Raw genomic sequence first — 22,666 nt, forward strand, 5'->3', positions numbered from 1 at the left:
AATATAATGTGGAAAAATGTGAAGTTATCCACTTTGGTAGGAGGAACAGATGTGCAGAATATTTCTTAAATGGTAAGAGATTAGAAAGTGCAGATGTACAAAGGGACCTGGGTGTCCACATCAATAAGTCACTGAAAGCTAACATGCAGGTGCAGCAAGCAATTAGGAAGGCTAATGGTATGTTGGCCTTTATTGCAAGAGGATCTGAGTACAGGAGTAGTGAAGTCTTGCTTCAATTGGATAGAACTTTGGTTAGACCGCACTTGGGGTACTGTGTGCAGTTTTGGTCCCCTTACCTTAGGAAAGATATTATTGCCATAGAGGGAGTGCAACGAAGGTTCACCAGATTTGTTCCTGGGATGGTGGGACTCTCCTATGAAGAGAGATTGGGGAAACTGGGCCTATATTCTCTAGAGTCTCGAAGAATGAGAGTTGATCTTATTGAAACCTACAAAAAAAAAGGGATAGACAGGGTCGATGCAGCTAAGATGTTTCCCCTGGTTGGGGAGTCTATAACCAGGGGACACAATTTGAAAATAAGGGGGAATCCACCTAGGACAGAGATGAGGAGAAATTTCTTTACTCAGCGGATTGTGAATCTTTGAAATTCTCTACCGCAAAGGGCTGTGGAAGCTCACTCATTGAGTATGTTTAAAGTAAAGATTGACAGATTTCTAAGTACTAATGACATAAGGGATATGAGGACAGTGTGGGAAAAAGGCATTGAAGTGGATGATCAGTCATGATCATATTGAATGGTGGGGCAGGCTCAAAGGGCTGAATGGCCTACTCCTGCTCCTATGTTCCTATTACACTCCTTTCTCTGTGCTTGGAGACTTCATAGTTATCATATACTGTGTAGTTTTAATTTGGTCAAACACTTAACCTCTTTGAAATTTCAAAGTTCCACTCTTACCACATTCTTAGCTTTTGGAGATTTGCTTTAAAAGTTCTTTACAACTTCCCTTGCACTTTTCACTGAAACAAGAACCTTCTTTGAAACCTCCAAACCTTTTGATCTGGGTTGTCAAAACATAACCTTAATTATTACAAAAGCAAAATGCTGGGGATGCACTCAGCAGGTCAGGCAGCATCTGTGGTGCGAGAAACAGAGTTAATGTTGCAGGTCAGTGATCTTTCATCAGAAACCATGATCTTAATCATGACCTTAACTACCTTCCATATTACCAAGGAAATCGATGGGTGAATAACTGTTTGTGACTAATCAATTCAGTCACAGGGAGCCTTTTCCAAGGTGTCATTCAACTGGATAGACACATCCCAGAAACTATAATTGCCAAATTTTAATTAGCTTGATAAAGAACAGGTCTCCAATTAAACTTGAAAATCATTTTGCCTTGCTAACATTTGAATTATAACAAGGTATCACATTTTGTAATATGGGGGTTGTTTGAGGCACTTTCTATGTTCACCTTAACTAAGGACTGTGGTACTTTAATAGGTCTATAGGTATGCAACTTCAGTCAGTTTCAGTTTAAACTGCCACCAGGGTCTTCATTGGAAACATGTAGAAGGTACTAGGATGCATAAAGACTTTTGTGTAGAATTTCCCAGAATACCCATAGGTCACCACATTGGCACCACTACAACCAACACTCTGCTGTGCTCTGTTCCATCACAGCTGTTCCATCTTCATTCCACCTGAAACTCTGTTCTGCTCCTTCACTGCCTTCAGTCTCCTCGGCATTTGTTCGAATTTTGGGTCTACATTAGACATTCTGTCGGGTTCAGTGACACTGGTTGGTCCTGTAAGTGGGTTCTCTCCCACTGTCTGTATTTCACACCAGATCTCTTAACAGGAAGCCAATCTTCCCCAGCTCTCTATGTTTGGATATTGGCCAGATGACCTGCCAATCTACTGACTACCATCTGCTTGGGTAAAGGCATTTCTTTCAGCAGCCACCTATTGGGTTCACATGAATGAAACCATTCCAATATATTATACTCAATTCAATAGGAGATGTAATAATGACAGGGCCTGTAATACAGATTTGGTTTATTAACATGTTTTAAGCAGAGCATATTAAAGTAAAGGTTGACTTTGGTAGAGTGGGATTTTATGCCCTATTTCTGACTCCAGGTTCAATAAGTTTGAGTTGGTAAATTGAGCAGACACACTGAGGCCAGCTGACTAAGTAAAAGGGCTCCAGTGTAGGTACTAAATGTAATGGCATTGTTTTTTGTGGTGGTTTTTGATGCTTGAAGTGAGGCAGAAAGAAAGTAAACTCTTCACCTAAAAGAATTCCATTTGTGGCACTCTACGGATGCCAAATATGCTTGGCTTATATAAATGCCATGTTATTGATGAAGCAGATATTCCCTTCCTCATAGGAACAGGAATAGGCCATTCAGTCCCTCGAGCCTGGTCCACCATTCAATTAGATCATGGCTGAAATCTGCTACCACCTCATTTACCTCTTAGTACCAGGTACAGCTAAATGTTCAGAAGTTTGATGTGTGATGCTCATAAAAGAAAATTGATTACCGCAGGATCATAAAGTTAATTTGCAGTCCATTACTGAAATGATGCATTGTTTCACATTGAGCATTTATTTATCCTTGCAGTTAATTGGGGGAAGACCAGTATCTGTACACGACATCATTTACACTTTGCGTCTCCACGTTTCAGTGCCTCAATGTGATGTTTTTGGATACCTAAGTATAGAATCTGACCTTGTGATCCTCATCATTCCAGTCGATCAAGATCCAACAACACTGCAAGTATGTTTTAAATATTGTACACTTTCTGTTTCTTTTAACTTTGTAGTTAATGTTTTATGTAACACAGAAAAATATATATACAATAAATGTTCTAAGGTAAAATTAGTTGCATCTAATACTTTTATCTGTATAATTAAAAGTCTTGCATCTAGTATTTGTGTACTCTGTGTCTTGCCTTTTAAAGGTGTTACACCTGAAAGTGTGACCTTAGAGATGTTAAACCACAAGCATATGCAAAGCGCTGAAAACTGCAGAGGCCCTAGAGGAGTATAGACAGTGTAGGGGGGTACTTAAAAAAAAAAAGTAATTAGGAGAGCGAAGAGGGGACATGAAAAAACGCTGGCAGGCAAGATAAAGGAAAATCCCAAGGCAATTTTATAAGTGTATTAAGGGCAAGAGGATAACCAGGGAAAGAGTAGGGCCCATTAGGGACCAGAGTGGCAGTCTGTGTGTGGAGCCGGGGGACATAGGTGAGATTTTAAATGATTACTTTTCATCTGTTTTCACTGTGGAAAAGGACAATGTAGGTGTAGAGATCAGGGAGGGGGATTGTGGTATACTTGAACAAATTAGCATTGAAAAGGAGGAAGTATTAGCTGTTTTAGCAGGCTTAAAAGTGGATAGATCCTCAGGCCAAGATGAGCTATATCTCAGGCTGTTATGTGAGGCAAGGGAGGAGCTAACAGGGGCTCTGATACAAATTTTCAAATCCTCTCTGGCCACAGGAGAGGTATCAGAGGACTGGAGGACAGCGAATGTGGTACCATTATTCAAGAAGGGTAGCAGGGATAAAGCAGGTAATTACAGGCCAGTGAGTCTAACATCAGTGGTTGGGAAACTATTGGAAAAATTTCTGAGGGTCAAGTTGGAGAGGCAGTGAATAATCAGGGATAGTCAGCATGGCTTTATCAGGGGGAGATCGTGTCTAACAAACTTCATTGAATTTCTCGAGGAGGTGACTAGATGTGTAGATGAGGGTAAAGCAGTTGATGTAGTCTACATTGACTTCAGTAAGGCTTTTGATAAGGTCCCGCATGGGAGATTGGTTAAGAAGGTAAGAGCCCATGGGATCCAGGACAATTTGGCAAATTGGATCCAAAATTGACTTAGTGACAGGAGGTAGAGGGTGATGGTCGAGGGTTGTTTATGTGAGTGGAAGCCTGTGACCAGTGTTATACCGCAGGGATCGGTGCTGGGACCCTTGCTGTTTGCAGTGTACATTAATGATTTAGACGTGAATATAGGAGGTATGATCAGTAAGTTCGCAGATGACACGAAAATTGATGGTGTCGTAAATGGTGAGGAGGAAAGCCTTAGATTACAGGACGATATAGATGGGCTGGTAAGTTGGGCGGAGCAGTGGCAAATGGAATTTAATCCTGATAAGTGTGAGGTGATGCATTTTGGGAGGACTAACAAGGCAAGGGAATATACAATGGATGGTAGAACCCTAGGAAGTATAAAGGGTCAGAGGAACCTTGGTGTACTTGTCCATAGATCACTGAAGGCAGCAGCACAGGTAGATAAAGTGGTTATGAAGACATATGGGATACTTGCCTTTATTAGCCGAGGCATAGAATATAAGAGCAGGGAGGTTATGATGGAGCTGTGTAAAATGCTAGTTAGGCTACAGCTGGAGTACTGTGTACAGTTCTGGGCACCACACTATAGGAAGGATGTGATTGCACTGGAGAGGGTGCAGAGGAGATTCACTAGGATGTTGCCTGGGCTGGAGCATTTCAGCTATCAAGAGAGATTGGATAGCCGAGGGTTATTTTCCTTGGAGCAGAGAAGGCTGAGGGGGGACCTGATTGAGGTATACAAAATTATGAGGGGCATTGATAGGATAGATAGGAAGAAACTTTTTCCCTTAGCGGATGGATCAATAACCAGGGGACATAGATTTAAGGTAAGGGGCAGAAGGTTTAGAGGGGATTTGAGGAAAAAAAATTTCCCCCAGAGGGTGGTTGGAATCTGGAACACACTACCTGAAGGGATGGTAGAGGCAGGAACCCTCACAACATTTAAGAAGTATTTAGATGTGCACTTGAAACGCCATAGCATACAAGGCTACGGTGCCAAGTGTGGGAAAATTAGATTAGAATAGATAGGTGCTTGATGGCCAGCACAGACAAGATGGGCCGAAGGCCCTGTTTCTGTGCTGTATGCCTCTTTGACTCTATGACATAAGAACAGAAGTAGGACATTCAGTCCCTTGGGGCCATTTTGCTGTTCAGTTAGATCATGGTTGATCTTTTTTTCTTTCATTCATTCATGGGATGTGAGCTTTGCTGGTAAGGCCAGCCTTTAGTGCCCATTCGTCCGTGCCCTTGAGAAGGTCATGGTAAACCACCTTGAACCGCTGCAGTCTTATGTGGTATCAGTACACCCACAATGCTGTTAGGGAGGGAGTTTCAGGATTTTGACCTAGTGACAGTGAAAGAGTGGTGATATAGTCCCAAGTGAGTTGGAGGGGATCTTGTAGGTGATGGTCTCCCCATGTGCCTGGTGCCCTTGTCTTTCTCTGTGGTAGAGGTCGCAGGTTTGGAAGATGCTGTCTGAGGAGCCTTGGCAAGTTGCTGCAGTGCATCCTGTATATGGTACACACTGCTGCCACTGTGTACTGGTGGTAGAGGGAATAAATGTTTAAGGTGGTGGATAGGGTGTACATCCCACATCCATTGGACAAAAGTCTAAAGTGGCTAAAATTAGCACTTAAAACTTTCCAGTTACTGATCAGATATTCAATGAACTAAATGTGAATGAATCACAAGTAGTTTGATTCATTGAAACTGGCCCAAGAGTTCGGGGAGCTGACAAAAGACAAGGTCAGAGAGGAAGTTTAAAGGAGCCTTTTGGAAATGGGGAGAGTTGAAGCAAGGTGTAGGGGCTGAGGAAAAGTGTTCTAAAGTGCAGACCGTGATGCCTGAATGCTCCTGTTACTGAAAGGGGAGAAACAGGTCTGCAAAGTAATCCAGATGTTGAGCATAGGGTCTGAGCTTGGATAGCAGGTTGCAGAGGTTAGGTGGACTGAAACTAAATTCAGATTTATAAACTAGAAGGAGGACAGGTGGCTCAGCTGTTATGGGGTGTGGAGGAAGATCGGGAAAGCATTAGTGATAGGTGATGCAATAATTAGAGGAGCAAATAGGCCTTTCTGCAGCCACAGACCTGATTCCAGGATGGTGCATTGTTGACCCTGGCACCAGGGAGGCAATGTAACTGAGCAGCTGCAGAGCATCCTGAGGGGGGAAGGTGAACAGCCAAAGGTTCAGGTACCAATGACATAGGTAAAATGAGGGATGAGGTCCTTCAGGAAGGTTTTAGGGAGCTCGGAAAGAGATTCATCAGACCGACTTTAAAAGGTAGTAATTTTCAGATTGTTCAGTAGTACAGAACTTGAGAATTGCTGAAAATAGAGATATGTTGTCGAAGCTTTTTGTCTTGCACTCATCAGGACAATATGCAAGAATAACCAATGTAAGGGAAAACAACAACTTATACTGCATGAGAAGAGAGTACTGATTGGTTGGCAAGTGAACTCTGATTGGTAGAGGCGTTGCCATGGAGAATGCACCTGTTTACGGTGACTGACAGTTAACTGCCAAGCTTTGTTTGAAATTTAAACTAGGCAGCTTGACTCTGATTGGTCAAGGCAGTGCCCTGAGGAATGAACCAGCAAATGGCTGTCACTTATTTTGTTCAGCTGAAACGGGCACAATGTGTTACATGTTCTTTCTATCTGCAAAGAACAGGGCCCTGTGTATTAATATATGTAGCTTCCAGTACACACACATGCGCCACACTGCGAGCCCTACTGACAATCTTAAATTGGTTGTCAGTGTAATTCTTAGCACACTGAGGATTATTTAGCAAATGTTGTCCATTCGCGGAATCATGTTTAATGTTGAACACTGTGTTTTGAGTTTTGCAAGCACGGGCTGGTTGGGTATGGCCTGTACCTTGCCCATTGCGAACAGTGGAAGGGACATGTTGTTTGATACGAACTGCCAGTCTTTGGGATGTACGACCTATATACGTAGCATCTATCACATTACTCATTTGTGTGATAGGTAGGACGTCTATTTAGCTTGACGGCAGCATCCTGTTAGTGGTGAACACAGCAGCGTGAAACAGCTAGCTTTACCTGTTGCTCAAATTTTTTGGATATATTACCCTTCCAGGGTAATTTGAGGTTGACTGGGTACTTTTCAGGGCCACAAATGACGACTTAGGCCTGTTCATAAGTTTTCGCGTTGTACAGTGAGAAATGATCTGATTAGGGTATATCCCCGCTGGAAACAGGACTCCAGTCACAGTATGGTTCAATTTAGCCCGACACCTCAGCTTTTTCCTCATAACACTGCAAATTAGTCACTTCCAGGTGTGTGCCCAGTTGCTTTTACAAGTTCCTATCAAGTCTGTTTCCATCACCTTTTCAGGTAGTGCATTCTAGCTCTTAACAACCCTCTGTGTGAAAAAATTTCTCATTACCCTGTACTTTTAACAATTATTTTATATTTATGATCTCTGGTAATCAAACCCACTTGTCAGAGGAAACAGTTTCTCCTTATCTACTAATTAAGACTCCTCATAATTTTGAATAACTTTGTTAAATCTCTGTAACCTTAGCTGCTTTGAGGAGTACAATCCCAGCTTCTCCAATATCTCCACATGATCCCTCATCCCTAGTATCATCCTAGAATGATAGAACAGTTACAGCACAGAAGGAGGCCATTCAGCCCATCGTATCCTTGCAATGGGCGGCACAGTGGCGCAGTGGTTAGCACCGCAGCCTCACGGCTCCAGCGACGCGGGTTTGATTCTGGGTACTGCCTGTGTGGAGTTTGCAAGTTCTCCCTGTGACCGCGTGGGTTTTCGCCGGGTGCTCCGGTTTCCTCCCACAGCCAAAGACTTGCAGGTGATAGGTAAATTGGCCATTGTAAATTGCCCCTAGTATAGGTAGGTGGTAGGGGAATTGAGGGAAGGTGGGGATGTGGTAGGAATATGGGATTAATGTAGGATTAGTATAAATGGGTGGTTGATGGTCGGCACAGACTTGGTGGGCCAAAGGGCCTGTTTCAGTGCTGTATCTCTAAATAAATAAATAAATAAACTTTGCTAGTCTCACTCCCCTGCTGTTTCTCCATAGCCCTACAAATTTTTTCTCTTCAATGCTTATCCAATTCCCTTTTGAAAGCCCTGATTGTATCTGCCTGCACCACATTCTCAGGTCGTGCATTTTCAACCCTAACCACTCACTGCATAGAAAAGCTCTTCCTCATGTCGCCATTCGTTCTTTTGTCAGTCACTTTGCATCAGTGTCCTGGTTCTCAAACCTTCAGCGAATGGGAACAGTATCTCACTACTCTGTCTAAACACCTCATGACACTTTTTTCAAGTCTTCTCTCAACCTTCTCTTCACAAAGGAGAACAGCCCAGCTTCTCTGATCTATCCATGTAACTGAATTCCCTTATCCCTGGCACCATTCTCATAAATCTTTTCTGCACCCTCTTTAAAGCCTTCCCATTCTTCCTAAATTGCAATGCCCTGAATTAGACACAATATTCCAGTTGAGGCCGTAGCAGAATTTTATTGAGGTTCATCATAACCTCTTTGCTTTGGTACTGTGCACCTCTATTTAAAAAGCCCAGGATCCAATATGCCTTTTTAACCACTCTCAACCTACCCTGCCGCCTTCAATGATTTGTGCATATATATCCCCAGGTATCTCTGTTCCTGCACCCCATTTAGAATTGTACCCTTTATTTTCTATTGCCTCTCCTTGTTCTTCCTACAAATAAACCACTTCACACTTCTCTGCATTAAATTTCATCTGCTATGTGTATTCCCATTCCAACAGCCTATGTCCTCATGAAATCTATCACTACCTTCCTCACAATTCACAATACTTCCAAGTTTTGTGTCATTTGCAGATTTTGAAATTGTGCCCTGCACACCAAGTCCAGATCATCAGTATAGATCAAGAAAGGCAGTGGTCCTAGTACCGACTCCTGGGGAACCCCACTGTATACCTTCCTCCAGTCTGAGCAACAACCATTCATCACTACTCTCTGTTTCCTGTCACTCAGCCAACTTTGCATCCATCCTTACACTTTCCCTTTTATTCCATGGGCTTCAACTTTGCTGGCAAGTCTCTTATGTGGCACTTCGTCAAACACCTTTTGAAGTCCATATCCACCCCATCAACCACATTACCCTTATCAACCATCTCTGTTACCTCATCAAAAAATATCAGCCAAGTTAGTTAAACATGATCTGCCTTTAATAAATCTGCCCTAGCTTTTCCTAATTAATCTGCACTCGTCCAAGCAACTTAATTTTGTCCCAGATTATTGTCTCTCAAAGCTTTCCCACCACCAGTGCTAAACTGACTGGCTTGTAGGGCTTATCCTGGCACACTTTTTTGAGCAAGAGTGTAACATTTGTAATTCTCCAGTCCTCTGGCACAACATCTAAGGATGATTGGAAGATTATGGCCAGTACCTGCACAATTTACGCCTACTTTCCCGCAGCATCCTCACATGCATCCCATTCAGTTCTCATGACTTATCAACTTTAAATACAGCCAGCCTACCTAATATCTCCTCTTTCAGTTTTTAGCCCATCCAGTATCTCAACTACCTTCTCTTTCACTAGGATTTTGGTAGCATCATCTTCCTTGATAAAGAAGCTGCAAACTACTTATTTAGTACCTCTGCCATTCGTAGATTCCCTTTTCGGTCCCTAATCGGCCCTACCTCTCTGCTTACTACCCTTTTACTATTTGTGTTTATAGAACAATTTTGGATTCCCTTTTATTTTACTGCCTGTCTTTTCGCAAACTCTTTTTTTGCCTTTCTGATTTCCTTTTCACTTCCTCTTTGAACTTTTTATATTCAGCGTGGTTCTCACTTGTATTATTAGCTGACATCTGTTGCATGCATCTTTTTTTGCTTCATCTTATTCTATTTCTTCTGTCATCCAGGGAGCTCTGGCTTTGGTTGCCCTATATTGCCCCCTCGTGGAAATGTACCTCGACTGTACCCGAACCATCTCCTCTTTAAAGGCAATCCATTGTTCCGTTGCTGTGTTAACCTCCAGTATTTACCTGGCACAGATCTGTTCTCACCCCACTGAAATTGGGCCCCCTCCAATTTAGCAATTTTACTTTAGATTGTACCTTGTTCTTTTCCATGGCAAACCTCAACCTTATGATGCAATGATTACTGTTACTTAAAAGTGCCTGATCCATTTGACCCACCTCATTCCCCAGAACCAGATCCAGCAATGCCTCCTTCCTTGTTGGGCTGATAATGTACTGGTCAAGAAAATTCTCCTGAACATACTTCAAAAACTCTTCCCACTCTCTGCCCTTTACACTACTACTATCCCAGTCTATATTAGGATAATTAAAGTCCACCATTATTACTCAGTAGTTTATGCACTTCTCTGTCATTTCCCTGCCAATTTGCTCCTCTATATCATTTCCCATTAGTCACTGTCCTGTAGAATATACTCGGTAGTGTAATGTTACCTCTACTGTTTCTTAATTCTAACCAAATAGTTTCAATCTTTGATCCCTTCAGGATATCCTCTCTCCAGCACTGTAATATTCTCCTTCATCAATACTGCTCCCCTCCTTTCTTTCCTTCCCTATCTTTCCTGAACAACTTGTATCCAGGAATATTTAGTACCCAGTACTGCCCTTTTTTGAGCCATGTCTCCATTATCACCAGAACATCATTTTCCCATGTGACTATTTGCGTCTGCAGTTCACCAACCTTATTTGCCACACTCCATACAGTTGCATACATGAACTGTAAATCTAATTTAGATCTTAATGCACGATCTCTTAGTAAGATAAAAGGTGGGATAAAACTATTTCGTGCTCTAGTGCTATCTGCTTCTCCCAATTCTTTGTGCACCTTGTTTCGCCTTTCTAATGCTGCATCCTGGTTCCCATCCCCTTGCCAAATTAATTTGCAGCCTCTCCAATAGCAGTAGCAAACCTCCTGGTATGAACATTGACCCCGACTCTGTTGAGGTGCACCCTGTCCAGCCTTTATAGAGCCTGCCCTCCTGCACCTTCTCTCCAGTCACACATTCATCTGCTTTATCCTCCTATTTCTGTACTCACTAGTGCATCACACTGGGAGCAATCTGGAGACTACTACCTTTGATGCCCTGCTTGCTAGCCTCTTTCCTAGCTCCCTAAAATCTGACTCCATGACCTCCACTTATGTCATTGGTACTGATATGGACCATGACCTCTGCAGCCCCTCAGTAACATTCGTGACCCTGGCATCAGGGAAGCAACATACCATCCTGGATTCTTGTCTGCGGCCACAGAAGCACTTGTCTGTTTGTCTAACTATAGAATCCCCTATCACTATTGCATTCCAAATCTTCCTCCTTGTCCCCCTCCCCCCCGCCGTACTGCTGAGCCACTGGTGGTGCTATGGACTTGGCTCTGGCTGCACTCCCCAGAGGAACAATCACTCTCACTAGTATTCAGAACTGAATACTGGTTGGAGAGCAAGATGCTCTCAGGGGACTCCAGTACTAGCTGCCTGATCCTCCTTCACTGCCTGGCGATCACCCATTTCCCATCTGCTCACTGAAGCTGCGGGGTGACCACATCCCAAAATGTACTATTGCAGTGATTTCTCAAGCTTCAAACATTGGAGCTCAAGCTGCTCCAGCTGCTGACAATTCTGCACATGTGGTTTTCCAGGACACAAGAAATGTCCTGGAGTTCCTACATGGCACAGGGTGTGCTTTTCACAGGACTGAGGTGCCCTTCCATGCCTCTATTTATTAAACTAACTAAACTTAACAATAAATCTTCACTTTATTTCTGAAGACTTGTATTTAAAAACCTCACCAATCAGCACCTTCCCTTGTGCTGACATCAATTTTAGTTTTTTTTAAACTCAGTCTCTGACACTGGTGCTCGCTCCAGGCTCCAGTCCTGAACTCCTTCAGGTAGATGCTCCTTACCTGTTTGTCTCCTGCACTGTTTTCCTTTCGACATGTTCCCTCTGACTGCTGCTGTTTCCCCGCTGCCACTTTTACTTTTATGTCTCCGGCACTGTTGACCGTCAGGCTCACGCTGTCTGAATACCCGTGCTTTTACATTTTGGTCCCCGCACTGTTTTCCCTCAGCCTCGCTGTCTCTGACTACCCATCACTGCTTTTACGTCTTGGTCTCCGGCACTGTTTTCCCTAAGGCTCTATCTCTCTCTCTGACTCCTGCTGACTGCCCCCAACCACTTTTACCTATTAGTCTCCACACTGTTTCCCCTCAGGCACATTCTCTCTGACTTCAGCTGCTGTATTTAGCTGTTGGTTTCTAGCGAAATTTTCTCTCAGGCTCGTTCTCTGACTCCCGCTGACTACCTGGCGCTTTTACCTGTTGGTCTTTGCACTATTTCCCTTAAGCTCACTCTCTCTGACTCCCACTCGCTGTCTGCCACGGTTTTTACCTGTTGGTTTCCGGCGCTGTTTTCCCTCAGGCTCACTCTCTCTGACTCCTGGGAAACCTCCTCTTACCCTTTCCAAGTCAAAGAACAAAGAGAACAAAGAAAATTACAGCACAGGAACAGGCCCTTTGGCCCTCCAAGCCTCCGCCGATCCAAATCCTCTATCTAAACCTGTCGCCTATTTTCTAAGGGTCTGTATCTCTTTACTTCCTGCCCATTCATGTATCTGTCTAGATACATCTTAAAAGACGCTATCGTGCCCGCGTCTACCACCTCCGCTGGCAATACGTTCCATGCACCCACCACCCTCTGCGTAAAGAACTTTCCACGCATATCCCCCCTGAACTTTTCCCCTTTCACTTTGAACTCGTGTCCCCTTGTAATTGAATCCCCCACTCTGGGAAAAAGCTTCTTGCTATCCACCCTGTCTATACCTCTCAATCAGGTCCCCCCTCAACCTCCGTCTTTCTAATGAAAATAATCCTAATCTACTCAACCTCTCTTCATAGCTAGCGCCCTCCATACCAGGCAACATCCTGGTGAATCTCCTCTGCACCCTCTCCAAAGCATCCACATCCTTTTGGTAATGTGGCGACCAGAACTGCACGCAGTATTCCAAATGTGGCCGAACCAAAGTCCTATACAACTGCCAACTCTTGTACTCAATACCCAGTCCGATGAAGGAAAGCATGCCGTATGCCTTCTTGACCACTCTATTGACCTGCGTTGCCACCTTCAGGGAACAATGGACCTGAACACCCAAATCTCTCTGTACATCAATTTTCCCCAGGACTTTTCCATTTACTGTATAGTTCACTCTTGAACTGGATCTTCCAAAATGCGTCACCTCGCATTTGCCCTGATTGAACTCCATCTGCCATTTCTCTGCCCAACTCTCCAGTCTATCTATATTCTGCTGTATTCTCTGACAGTCCCCTTCACTATCTGCTACTCCACCAATCTTAGTGTCGTCTGCAAACTTGCTAATCAGACCACCTATACTTTCCTCCAAATCATTTATGTATATCACAAACAACAGTGGTCCCAGCACGGATCCCTGTGGAACACCACTGGTCACACGTCTCCATTTTGAGAAACTCCCTTCCACTGCTACTCTCTGTCTCCTGTTGCCCAGCCAGTTCTTTACCATCTAGCTAGTACACCCTGGTCCCCATGCGCCTTCACTTTCTCCATCAGCCTACCATGGGGAACCTTATCAAACGCCTTACTGAAGTCCATGTATACGACATCTACAGCCCTTCCCTCATCAATCAACTTTGTCACTTCCTCAAAGAATTCTATTAAGTTGGTAAGACATGACCTTCCCTGCACAAAACCATGTTGTCTATCACTGATAAGCCCATTTTCTTCCAAATGGGAATAGATCCTATCCCTCAGTATCCTCTCCAGCAGCTTCCCTACCACTGACGTCAGGCTCACCGGTCTATAATTACCTGGATTATCCCTGCTACCCTTCTTAAACAAGGGGACAACATTAGCAATTCTCCAGTCCTCCGGGACCTCACCCGTGTTTAAGGATGTTGCAAAGATATCTGTTAAGGCCCCAACTATTTCCTCTCTCGCTTCCCACAGTAACCTGGGATAGATCCCATCCGGACCTGGGGACTTGTCCACCTTAATGCCTTTTAGAATACCCAACACTTCCTCCCTCCTTATGCCGACTTGACCTAGAGTCTACTTGACCTTAACATCTTTCTTAAAGTGTTGTGCCCAGGATTATATACAATTCTCCTGCCGGGGCATAACCTGTGATTTGTGCAGGTTTAGTCTGACTTCCTTGTTTTTGCATTCAATGCCCCATTTATAAAGCCAAGTATCCTATCATGTTTTCTTAACCACCGTATCAACTTGTCCTGCCACTTTAAAGATTTGTAAATATTTATCCCCTGGTTGCTCTGCTCTTGCATCCCCACAAAATAGTACCATTTAGATTATACTGCCTCTCCACGTTGTATCTCCCAAGTGCATCACTTCACACTTATCCACATTAAATTGCATCTGCCATCTGTTTGCCCATTTCACCAGTCTGTGTCCTTCAGAAGTCTGCTACTATCCTGCTCACTATTACCATGTTGCCAAATTTTGTATCATCTGCAAACTTTGAAATTGTACTCTCTATACCCAAGGTCATTTATATGTAACATTATAAGCAATGGACCTTCTACCACCCACTGGGGACCCCACTGCAGTCAAAACTCTCCAGTCAGAAAAACATCTGTTGACTCCCACTTTCTGCCTCCTATATCTTAGCCAGTTATCTCTGTTACTTCATCAAAGAACTTAATCCGGTTAGTCAGACACAATTTACCTTGAATAAATCCATCCTGGCTGTCCCTTATTAACCCATACTTCTCCCGAGTGCAAATTAATTTTGCCTTAGATAATGGTCTCTAGTAGATATCTTACCTCTGATGTTTATCTCTCTCCCCACTTTTGAATAGGGATATAACATTTGCAATTCTCCAGTGCTCTGGCACCACTCCAATATCCAAGGAGGATTTAGAGATTGTGGTTGGAGCTTCTGCTGTCTGTACCCTTGCTTTCCTCAGCAACCTAGGGCACATCCTATCTAGATGCAGTGACTGTTAACTTTGAATAATGCCAACCTATTTTGCACCTCCTTTCTATCTATTTTTATCCTATCCAATATCTCTACTCCGTCTTCCTTTACTGCACCATTATCATCCTCCTCTTCTGTGAAGACAGATGTAAAGTACCTCTGTCATGCCTTCTGTCTCCACAAGAAGATATCCTTTTTTTTTCGCTCCCCAAATAAGCCTTAGAATTTCTGTAACTATCCTTTCACTTCTTATATGTTTTAAAAAAGATTTTTGGGTTCCCTTTTATGTCACTCACTAATCTTTTCTCATGCTCTCTTTACCCTGCTTGTGTCTTTTACAATTTCTCCATGCATTCTCTGTATTCTGCCTGATTTATTACCTGACATTTGCCATAAATCTCCTTTTTCTGTTTTATTTCGACCTCTATTTCCTTTGTCAACCTGGGAGCTCTAACTTTGGAAGCCCCTTTTTTTCCATACAGAAATATGCTTGGTTTAGCCTGCCATTGCTGATTTGCTATTTTCCTGCCCAGTCTTTGCTTTCTTGGTTCTCTTTCAGTTGGATATTTTCACCATTTTTTCTTTCTCCCTTTCCGTAACTACTTTAAACCTAATTATATTATGATAACTACAACCCAGTTGTACTCCTACTTGAACACACTCCTCTTGCCTTACATTATTACCTATAACTAGATCGAGCACAGCTTCCTTCCACTTTGGACTAAAAAATGCTGATTTAAAAATGGTCACTTATACCTATTTTAGAAATTTTTCACTCTCGTCACCCTCTTTTTTTTTACCCAGTCTATATTAGGGTATTTGACGTTCCCTACCATTACTGTTCTATCTTTGAATTTCTCTGAGATTTGCCTGTAGATTTGCTCCTCCATCTCCTGGATATTTAGGGGTGTATAGTAAACACCCAGCAATGTCAGCTTGTTTTCTGTTCCTGAAGCCTCTAGTGCATCGTCCCTCTGCAGAACTATAATATTATCCTTGATCGATACTGCCACCACCCCCCCCACCCCCAAATCAGCTAATATTTATCCCTCAATCATCATTATTAAAAAACAGATTACCTGGTCATTATCACAATGCTGTTTGTGGGAGCTGGGTGTGTGCAAACTGACTGTTGTACTTCCTATATTACAACGACACTTCAAATAGTACTTCATTTGCTGCAAAGTGATTTGGGATGTCCTGAGAATGTGGAAGGTGCTATATAAGTGCAAGCAGTTTCTTTCTTCTACAAATCAAATATACTCCAGGAAAGAAAAAAGAGGGAATGCACCAAAGGCAGGTGTTCCATGGATTAATAGGAAATTAAAATCAAATTTGAAACTTTAAAAGCATTTTGTGTTTATAGAGCAGATAAATTGCAGGAAAAATATAAAATATACAGAAAAAACATAAAATAAGCAATTAGAAAGTCTAAGAAAGAATAGGGGAGAATTAAAAAAACAAAGGAAATAAAATGGCCTTCTGCCAACATATAAGAACATATTCAAGGTAGGGGCCCGAAGAGATAAGGGAGCCAAGCAAGTGGAGAATGAAGGAGTGAAATAGATACTAAGTAAGTCCTTTGCCTTAGCTTTCAAAGAGAGGTGAAGTGTAAAACAGGTGGCATTTCAAAGAGATGATATTTTAAGTAAATAGTTTACTTCCAAGGATGCTGGAGGAAGCGAGGTTAAAAAAAAAATGCAGGTTATGAGTCGTATGTTTGCAAAATTCTGTGGGTAGAAAAACTGTAAGATGATTGGAGGCTGGCAAATGCAACTTATTTCTTAAAGGAATTGGTTAATAAAAACAGAGTTAGCGTTTCAGGTTGGTGGCCTTTCATCAGAACTCCACAGATGCTGCCAAACCTCCTTAGTATTTCCAGCATTTGAGGCATTTTGCTTCTATATTAGTGTTCACTCTCTCTCTGGCTACTATTTCAGACTCGACCACACTTTTCACTATTTCGGCATCCATTTGAATACCATATCTTCTCCATCATGAAATATTGTCCCACTTAGCCCCTCCAAATGCATGACTGTGCCATCTGCAGACTTTGCTACTCCAGTGTTCTCATTATAAGGTGCCCATCCTTCACTCTCCATGAACTCCAGGTTGTCCAAAATCTGCTACATGCATCGTATTCCACTCTTAAGTCCCATTCATCCATCACCCTAGTTCTCTCTCCCAGTCCCCAATGCATCAAATTTAAAATCCTTTTCCTTTTCCTTATACCTGTCCACAACCTCTCCCTCCTCCTCCTTCACCGCTATCCCTTCAAGCCTGAGACCCCCTCCCTACCTCCCAACATAATTCCTCTGACTATGACCTTTTATGCATCCCTTGTGCCCTCTCCCTACTATTACTAACAGAGCCTTCAATTGCCTGGTTTCCTCCCTCTCTACCTCCCTCTACTTTCAAAACTTGCTCAAGATTCATCTCTTTTACCAAGCATTTTGGCATTCTGCCTTTCTTCTGCCCATCAGGTGGTAGCAAGCTCGCCTCTGAGTCAAAAAATTTTGGGTTCAAGTTCCATTCCAGAGTCTTAGACACACAATCTAGGCTGACACTGTTTGTAGTTAAAGTCTATTTATGTTTGAAGTGCAATGATTGGAATCGGACTCCAAGCTCCTAAGGTGTCAGCTGTGGCTCACTGATGCTTCTGAGTCAGAAGGTTGTCGGTTCAAGTCCCACTCCAGAACACATGACCTGGGGTGACATTTCAGTGTAACACTTAGCACTGTCAGACATGCCTTGTTTCTGATGAGACGTTAAACTAAGGCCACATTTACCCTGTTGGGCGAACGTAAAAGATCCCAAGGCACGATTGGAAGCAGGGAAGTTCTCCACTTGTCCAAAATTTATCCCTCAACCAACATTACGACAACATATTATCTGGTTCTTATCTTGTTGTTTGTTGGATCATGCTGTGTGTACAAATTATCTGCCGCATTTTTTACATTATAACAGTGACTACACTTCAAAAGTACTTAATTGGGTGATAAAATACTTTGGGATGACCTGAGGTGGTGACAGGCACCATAAGTACAAGATATTTCTTCTTATCTGCAAAACATCTTGGAATTTTCTTTGCATTAAAGTCGCTATTTAAACGCAAGTTGTTGTAAGTAACAAAACCTGACTCATCTTGACACCAATAATTAGATCTTCTCCTTGTCACTAGCAGTGTTACAAGATAAACCTGATTTTTAATTGTATATTTTATTACATTCTTTTTTATTGTGATCCAAACTGTTTCAAAAGGTAATCTTGAGCATTTTAAAGCTTGAACCATTGAGAATGCTTGAAATATTAATAACTTTTTGTTATTAATTGCAGATTGAGGCTTGCAATAAAGAAGCTGAGAAGATAGACTCCCTGATACAATCTGGTAGTCCAGCTTTAATGGCCCATGTTCCTCTATCAGCACTCACCACCTCACAGGTGCACGTTTCATTAAGTGATTCATCTGACTCTGCAAAGACAATCCTTTCCTCAGCTGCACTTTTACTAAGCCTAATGGTTGCTTTGTCAGGGTTTTTGTGATTCAGATGGACACTGCTTGTTTTTTTATCAGGACAAGTCTGTATTTAATTTGCTGTTGAGCTACAGGTGGAATGCATGCTTGATGGCTGAACTACAAACCTCTACCTAGTAATGTGAGGCAGAGAAGCCTCATCAATGAGCTATACAAAATTTAAACTTTAGCATCTTTTAAATACAAGTAAAAATCCAAAATATATCTTTATACAAGCCTTTTTATGAAGGGATTTGTTTATTTTATTTAAAATGAATACAGTTCAAGTTAATCGGTTAGCTTTAGTGCATTTATTTCTTAGAAATGTTCTATAGGATTTGGATCGTGATGTGCAGCAGTTTACTAGTCTAGTGTGCAACAGACAACTTGTCCTAAAATATGGAAATTATTGAATTTGGTACCTTTTCTTAAGATTTTGACATTTGTAATTTCAATCAACATTGCATCTGAGATTTACTTAGTGGGTTCTGTAAAGCACAGTTAAACCTCAGCAGAAATAGTTCATAATTTTTGTAGAGGTTCAGTATTACATAGAATCTACAGCACAGAAATGGGCCATTCAGCCCAACTGATATGTATCAGTGTTTAAACTCCACATGAACATCCTCCCACACTAATTTACCTCTTATCCTTCCCCTCATGCCATTATTTCCTGCATCAAGACTCCCCTTAAATGTGTCTGTCCTATCTGTTTCAGTCACTTCATGTGATAGTGAGTTCTACATTGTCAACACTGTTAAATGACGATAAAACCTTAAAATGAAACCAAATTATTTTCAAATATTTAATTTTGTTCCACACTCTAAGTAAAAATCCAGTTTTTCCTCATATATTTTAACTATTACTATAAACCTTTTCAGAATTAGCACTATTAGTACTCCTGCAATTAGCCTTATTACCAGTTGAATTAATGTACTGGGGTGGCCATATGAACTACAATACTCTTTTCCAATGCTGTACATTCCTTTATAGGTTCTGTGTGTAATCTCTCTGAGCTCATTATTTGCTTCTTTAAATGTTCACATCAATCTTACTTTCTTATTTGTTTACTCTTCCTCATTTTGATTTGTTTCTAAAATGATGGAAATTTCTACACAAAATGTGTAGCTTCTGACTGCTTTCCAGCTGTTCTCCCAAAAATTTTAATAGTTTTTTTTTTCAAGTGTTTAATTTACTTCTAGCCATTGTGATTGACTTGGTTCCAATCGCTGCTTCCGTACTTTGATAACTCTTTTCCTGGAAACATTTCTTTTAACCACCCACTTTGTACTTCTAGTACTGACCTAAATTTATACTGCTTCTCATCAATTCACCATCATTCACCATTTGTCCTTTCAAACTCTTTTCATAATTTTGATCACATTTGTTAGATTCCCCTAAGCCTTCTCTGCTGCAATGAATACACCCCAGCAAGGCGGATGGGTGCGGTGTAAAATTGAGCGGGAGGCTCCGGGAGGCCTTCCCACCTCCGGCCAACTTTACGGCGGTCGAGCGGGGGTGGGAGACAGCCCGCCCGCCCAAAGCCAATCAAGGCCCTTAAGTGGCCACTTAAGGGCCCTCGCCCGCCTCCACGTGTATTTTGCCTGTGACAATCGTGCATGCTGGGGACGTGAAAGGCCGTCCAGCATTAGCTACCGGCCTTTCCACGAGGTGCGGGGGGGGGGGGGGGGGGGGGTGGAATGGTGGTGGGGTGGTGCCATGGCAGTCGGGCACAGGGTGTCCGATTGAGGGCCGCCCCCACCTCCCAACTCACCCACTGGACCCAAGACGCCCCCCCCCTCCTCCCCAAACAAACACCCTAGTCTCACCAGGGCATGACCAATCCCCCTGGTGAGGCATGCCCAACTTACCTTCACTCATGGCTCCATGTGGTTGGCTGGGCTGCAGTCCCAGCAGTGGCCACCACTCCCGGTGGTGCTGCTGGGACTAAGAGCTGCCAGCCCTCTGATTGGCCGGCAGCTCACAGAGGTGGGCCTTCCTCCCTCAAGCGGGTGGAAGGCCCGCCATGGGACAGTTAAAGCTCGGGGACCCGTAAAATGCAGGATGGATCCCCAGGCTAGGCGGAAGAGGGTTCGCCACTGACTTTTACATCGGTGGCGAATTCACATCCGCCTAAGGTAAAATCCAGCCCCTAGTTTTCAATTCCGTCATCATACCTCTGGGATATACTGCTCTCTCCAATCTGAGAAAAATTAATTTGTTCCTATTCTTTACTTCCTGTCCTTCAACCATCCCTCCATCTATGTCACCTACTTTACCCCGAATACCATGGGCCTTAATCTTTGCAACAAGTTTCTTGAATACATTACCAAATTCTTTGAATGAAATTACAATTTTCCCACGTCCAGTGCATTACTTTTGCCTATAGGCTTGATAATTTTTTGGAAGAATTTGGTTAAAAGATTGAAGCCTGACCTACCCTTAAATCCATTCTGACTATGCTTGATTAGCCCATACATTTCTAATGTTATCCCTATTTACGATCTTTAGCAGTTTTCCTGCTATTGATGTGAGGCTAAATTACCTAGAACTACGTTCATTAATCCTGAGTCTTTGGGCACGATGACCGTCCCCAGAGAGCTTTGTGAAATTACAATTAGTGCCTTAGCTGTTTCAGCACTAATCGCCTCTGTTTTCAGAAGTGTACACTATCTGGGTCAGGTTAATTGTCAATTTTAACTCTCTCAATCTGTTTAATGCTGTTTACTTTCAAAGTTTCATACATCGAGAGTTCCTCTACCCCCTTCTCGGGTATTCCGTTCATTGTCCTCATCTGTAAATACAGAGACCAAATATTTTTTACGTATCTGTAATACTTTTTGTCCATTGGAAGCTCCATTGATTCTTTGACAATTCTCTCTCTGATGTGCTTATAAGAGTTATTGCTAGTACTCCTTCTGTTGAATACTAGCCTTTTCATACTCTCAGCCATTCTAGTTTTCTTTTTTACTGCCCTCTCTGTTGCTATTTCTCCAGGTTAACATTCTGTATTACTGAGGTTATTTTTATATTTCCTTCCTTCCTTTTGGCCTAATTTTATTTGTCCAAGCAGTTGGGATCTTTGTGCCACCTCTACTCCTGCAGTGCTGTTTTTAGGTGGCACTCCTCCAATTTCACACTTAACTATTTCATATTGTTGCTCTGTTGTTTCAATCTGCCAATTTTACCATCCAATTTGGTGCTCTCTAAATTGTGCTCTTTCCAGTTTCAGGACCTTTATTTATTTCTCTCTCTCTCTCTCTCTCTCTCTGCACTTCCCTCCACCACCCCCCCCAACCCCCCAATTTACTCTCTCTTGTAAAGGTATCCAACTTTGAATGCTTAAGTTCATTTTCAGCTTTCAAAACACATATACCTTTTATTTTACATTTGGAGTTCAAAATGCTTTATGTTGCTAATGAGAATTGTATAGTTAGACTCCACTCCAGGCGCTGCTCCACAAACCACTGACCACCTCCAGGCGCTCACCCATTGTCTCCCGAGACAAGGAGGCCAAAGAAGATAGTTAGACTAAAGTTCTGTACACAGACACTGAACTTTTTAAATTTTTTTGAAACAAAACTGAATGAATAATTCTAACAATCCTTCAGCCTCTTGGAACTAATCCTAGTCTGCTAAATTTCAACAATATGATTAACAATTTGGGTATGGAACAAGGATAGCCGATTTGATCTTGAGGCCTATTCCCTCCACAGAACATGTCCAATTTGTAACATTATCGACTATTTAACCCGCTCAACATCCTGAGGGAGCTGGACAAACACAGCTAAAACTTTCAATGTACAATTTTAAAGGGGGTGCAGGATCAGAGATACTTGTGGGTGTACGTAGAAATCTTTGAAGGTGGCCGGACAAGTTGAGAAGGCTGTTTTTTTTTTTAAAAAGGCATAGGGGATCCTTGGGCTTCATATACAGGTATAGAGTACAAAAGCCAGGAATTATGCTAAAGCTTTATAAATCGCTGGTTGGGCCACAGCTGGAATGTGTATCCAATCTGGGCACCACACTTTTGGAAGGATGTCAAGGTCTTGGGGTGCAGAGAACGCAGGACTTTTGTTAAGTTAAGAGACTAGAGAATCTTGGTTTCTCTTCAGAGCAGAGAAGGTTATGGGGAAATTTAATAGGGGTGTTCAACCTCATGAAGGGTTTTGATAGAGTAAAAAAGGAGAAACTGTTTCCAGTGGCAGAAGGGTCAGTAACCAGAGGACACAGATTTAAGATAATTGGTAAAAGAACCAGAGGTGAGATGAGTTTTTTTTGTACCTAGCAAGTTGTAATCTGGAATGCATTGCCTGAAAGAATGGTGGAAGCAGGTAATAATT

General features: G+C 42.4%; 1 protein-coding gene across 2 annotated transcripts in view; it reads left to right on the plus strand.

Moving 5' to 3' along the window:
* The window catches only part of reck (reversion-inducing-cysteine-rich protein with kazal motifs), a 223,797-nt gene extending 203,784 nt beyond the window's left edge, over positions 1-20,013 (plus strand). For both annotated transcript variants that reach the window (XM_068032209.1, XM_068032210.1), the window contains 2 exons: positions 2,587-2,742; positions 18,146-20,013. In XM_068032209.1, the coding sequence (XP_067888310.1) occupies positions 2,587-2,742; positions 18,146-18,352 (363 nt within the window). In that variant the 3' untranslated portion in view covers positions 18,353-20,013. The remainder of the gene's footprint in view (positions 1-2,586; positions 2,743-18,145) is intronic.
* The last annotated feature ends 2,653 nt before the right edge of the window (positions 20,014-22,666 follow it).

The sequence above is a fragment of the Heterodontus francisci genome, chromosome 5 (genome assembly GCF_036365525.1).
Source record: "Heterodontus francisci isolate sHetFra1 chromosome 5, sHetFra1.hap1, whole genome shotgun sequence".
In the NCBI taxonomy this organism is placed as follows: Eukaryota; Metazoa; Chordata; class Chondrichthyes; order Heterodontiformes; family Heterodontidae; genus Heterodontus; species Heterodontus francisci.